Source organism: Chlorocebus sabaeus, chromosome 16, assembly GCF_047675955.1.
Source record: "Chlorocebus sabaeus isolate Y175 chromosome 16, mChlSab1.0.hap1, whole genome shotgun sequence".
In the NCBI taxonomy this organism is placed as follows: domain Eukaryota; kingdom Metazoa; phylum Chordata; class Mammalia; order Primates; family Cercopithecidae; genus Chlorocebus; species Chlorocebus sabaeus.
In genome coordinates, this window is record NC_132919.1 from 18,675,205 (window position 1) to 18,678,906 (window position 3,702).

Genomic DNA, 3,702 nt, shown 5'->3' on the forward strand with positions numbered 1-3,702 from the left:
CAGCCCCTCAAAGTCGTCTCAGCCTCCTCCTGCCCTAACCACTACCATTGGAGCGGTATCTCCTAGGCCCCCGTGGGTCATGGATCTCTGGTAGGGTGAATGGCCTGACAAGAGCCTCCGTCAGGGAGAGGCAAGGCTTCCAGAGAGAAGACCAACAGTCCAGAGGCCTGGAGAGGAGGCCATTGCAGGGCCAGGTGCAGGACCATGCCGGTACCCTGAAGGCTCCGTCCAGCTAAGCAGAGGCTGGAGGAGCCGTCACAGGCTGGGGAACAACGATGACCACTCCCCGGCTATTTGCCTGCCCCAAGCTCCCACGCCCCAGTCCAACATTCTGCCACTGCCCTCCCCACTCTCCCCTGTCTGTGTTCCCGGCTGTTCAGTCCACAAATGGGGCCCACGGCCTCCCGGAAACCCTGTACAGGACTCAGAGAGATCTCAGACACCCCTCCTTGAGAGGTTCCACGGTAACTGTGGCTGCAGCCCAGAGAGATGCTGGAGGGCACTGTCCACCCTGATGGTGGCATGGGAGGGGTAGCATTGCAGGCAGAAGGAACAGCCTCTGGGTTTGGGGGTCCTCTGGCAGACTAGGTAAGAAGGCTGCATGAGAAGGCGAGGGCCTGGCTGGAGTGGCCCGGGTCCTGACACAGAGATGCAGAGTCTGGTGTTGGGCGGGAGTGCTGTGTGCAGAGGGCGGGGTGGGCAGGCGTTAATGGAGGTCCCCCTCGGCCTTTGATGAGGGCAGCGCCCGCCTGCCTGCCTGGCTAGGGGTTAATTAGCCTTAATCAAGGTGGCACCTCCTTCTTCCACCCTCTCCCTCAGGCCTAGAAGGGAAGAAAGGGAGGGAGGAAGACGAACAGGCACAGAGAGGACCCACCCTAGCTGAACACAGCCTCTGTCATCCCTGCCACCACAGCCAGGGTTCCAGCGGGTCACCCAGCACCCACCTTGGGGGTGAGGAATGACAACTGACCCAGGACACAGGGGTGAGGTGCTCAGCCAGGAAGGAGCAGATGGATGCCTTGCTCCAGCTTTGTCCCCTTAGCTGGGTCCCATGCCCCTCAAGGCTCTTGGGGGGGCCTCCTCCTGGAAGCCCTCCTAGATTGATGTTTCCCCTGTGCTGCTCCAGCCCAGCCCTGAGTTTAGGTAGGTAACAGGCTCATCTGTTTTCTTTGCTGGACTCTTGAGTGCTGGGCAGGCACCAGGTCCCACTCATTGCCCAGGTCCCACTCATCGCTCAAGGCTCTTGGGGGGGCCTCCTCCTGGAAGCCCTCCTAGATTGATGTTTCCCCTGTGCTGCTCCAGCCCAGCCCTGAGTGTAGGTAGGTAACAGGCTCATCTGTTTTCTTTGCTGGACTCTTGAGCGCTGGGCAGGCACCAGGTCCCACTCATCGCTCAAGGCTCTTAGGGGGGCCTCCTCCTGGAAGCCCTCCTAGATTGATGTTTCCCCTGTGCTGCTCCAGCCCAGCCCTGAGTGTAGGTAGGTAACAGGCTCATCTGTTTTCTTTGCTGGACTCTTGAGTGCTGGGCAGGCACCAGGTCCCACTCATCGCCCAGCTGGGGATCCTAGGGTAGTGTCCTACCCAGGTGGGCACCTCGCCAGGGGCTCGTTGGATGAACAAATGAAGCATGTGCCTGCTGTGGAGGTGCTCTTGGCCTAGGGGAGAGGTGGGCAGGAGCTGACACGCAGGGGACAGGAGGGGACGGGCTTATGCTGGCCCAGCAGGGCTCCAGCTTCACAGCTGGGGAGTATAGGCTCTAACCCCAACCCACACCTCTGGCTCCAAACCTTGCATCCTTAGTAGGGAGGTTGCCCTGTGAAGGATGTGCAGCACAGGCCTGTAGCGGTGGGGATGTGCCAGCCAGAGGTCCCAGCTCCCGCAAAGGCCGGCCAGTGTGAAAAAGCCTAGTGTCTTCAAAGAACCACCAGGCAGTCAGTCTGGCCCGGATGTGGGGGCAGTGGTCATTCATGCACTCACCAAATGCTTAGTGAGCACCCACTATACGCTGGAAGACACAGCAATGAACTAAAGGGATGAGGCTCCTGCTCTCCTAGTGCTTCCAGTCGGGAGGGGAAAGACAGGCAGTAAACAAGTAGACACCCAGGTAAATGTGCGTGTAGTGGTTGGGACAGGTGCTTTGAAGGAGAGACAAGAGGGAGAGGCTGGGTGGCCATGGCAGAGCTCCAAGGGCTGGCTCCACAGAGAACCCAGGGCAGGGAAGGAGCAGACAGCACTTAGAGTCAGGAGCTGCACCTGCAGGAGCCAGGGAGCTGCCAAAGGGTTTGGAGCAGGGCAGGACTGGCCAGGTCACCAGTGGCATGGACCAGAGGCCAGGGAGGGGCTGGAGCTGGGATAGCAGGGGAACGATTAGAGAGCAAGTCTTAGTGACCAGGGGAGGTGGGAGAAGGCTGAGGAAGAACCTCCCAGGACGACCGCTGCCTGCCTTCCACCTGCCCACAGGCTGGTCATAGTGGCGCTCATTGGCGTGAGTGTGGCCTGGATCCCTGTCCTGCAGGGCTCCAACAGCGGGCAACTCTTCATATACATGCAGTCAGTGACCAGCTCCCTGGCCCCACCAGTGACTGCAGTCTTTGTCCTGGGCATCTTCTGGCGACGTGCCAACGAGCAGGTGGGTGTCGGGGGACAGGACTTGGTGGTCTGCTCTCCCTAGGGACGTGCCACAGTTTGCTCTTCCCTGCTGCCTGTGGGGGGAACCTTGGTTCTCCTCCCATAGCCCCACATGCCCTGTCTCCCTCCTCCCCAGGGGGCCTTCTGGGGCCTGATAGCAGGGCTGGTGGTGGGGGCCACGAGGCTGGTCCTGGAATTCCTGAACCCAGCCCCGCCCTGCGGAGAGCCAGACACGCGGCCGGCCGTCCTGGGAAGCATCCACTACCTGCACTTCGCTGTTGCCCTCTTCATACTCAGTGGTGCTGTTGTGGTGGCTGGAAGCCTGCTGACCCCACCCCCACAGGGTGTCCAGGTGAGCCAGCCCTGGCCCCTGACCCTGACCCCTAACAATTTCTTACTGTGGTCCTATTCTGATCCCCGACCCACTCTGACTCAGAATTTTCTAGCCCTGGACTCCCTAACCCCATCCCTTTTTGAACTCAGCTGCCATCTTGCCATCCCCAACCTTTGATCCTGTCTGGGTCACCCCTACCCTGCCAGCCTCACCCCCATCCCTATCCCCACTGGTTTCTTACAGATTGAGAACCTTACCTGGTGGACCCTGGCTCGGGATCTGCCCTTGGGAACCAAAGCAGGTAAGTGGGTGACCTTAGACACTCCTCCACCTTGACCCTGGGCTGGAGGCAAGGGCACCAGGTGTAGCCTTGTGTCCCACATCTGTCCCTCTCCTTCTGCAATCCCCTCCAGGTGATGGCCAAACGCCCCAGAAACACGCTTTCTGGGCCCGTGTCTGTGGCTTCAATGCCATCCTCCTCATGTGTGTCAACATCTTCTTGTACGCCTACTTCGCCTGACACTGCCGCTCTGGGCAGGAAGGCAGGAGCTCCGAGTCCTCAGGTCCACCCTTTTCCCTCATGGGGATCCCGAGGCCCCAAGAGGGGCAGATTCCCCTCACGGCTGCACAGCAGCTCGGTGCCCAAGAACTGGCCAAGCCAGCAAGGCGGGAGCCCTGAAAACTTAGGGGGGAAATGGGAGAAAAACATGTGACATTTCAAAAACAGCACCAAAGCAGTCA

General features: G+C 60.0%; 1 protein-coding gene across 1 annotated transcript in view; it reads left to right on the forward strand.

Annotated features, from left to right (window-relative positions):
• Positions 1–3,580, forward strand: part of SLC5A10 (solute carrier family 5 member 10) — a 69,390-nt gene extending 65,810 nt beyond the window's left edge. The window contains exons 12-15 of the mRNA XM_008010591.3: positions 2,460–2,628; positions 2,764–2,979; positions 3,205–3,262; positions 3,375–3,580. Coding sequence (XP_008008782.3) covers positions 2,460–2,628; positions 2,764–2,979; positions 3,205–3,262; positions 3,375–3,481 — 550 coding nt within the window. The 3' untranslated portion in view covers positions 3,482–3,580. The remainder of the gene's footprint in view (positions 1–2,459; positions 2,629–2,763; positions 2,980–3,204; positions 3,263–3,374) is intronic.
• Positions 3,581–3,702: the final 122 nt, after the last annotated feature.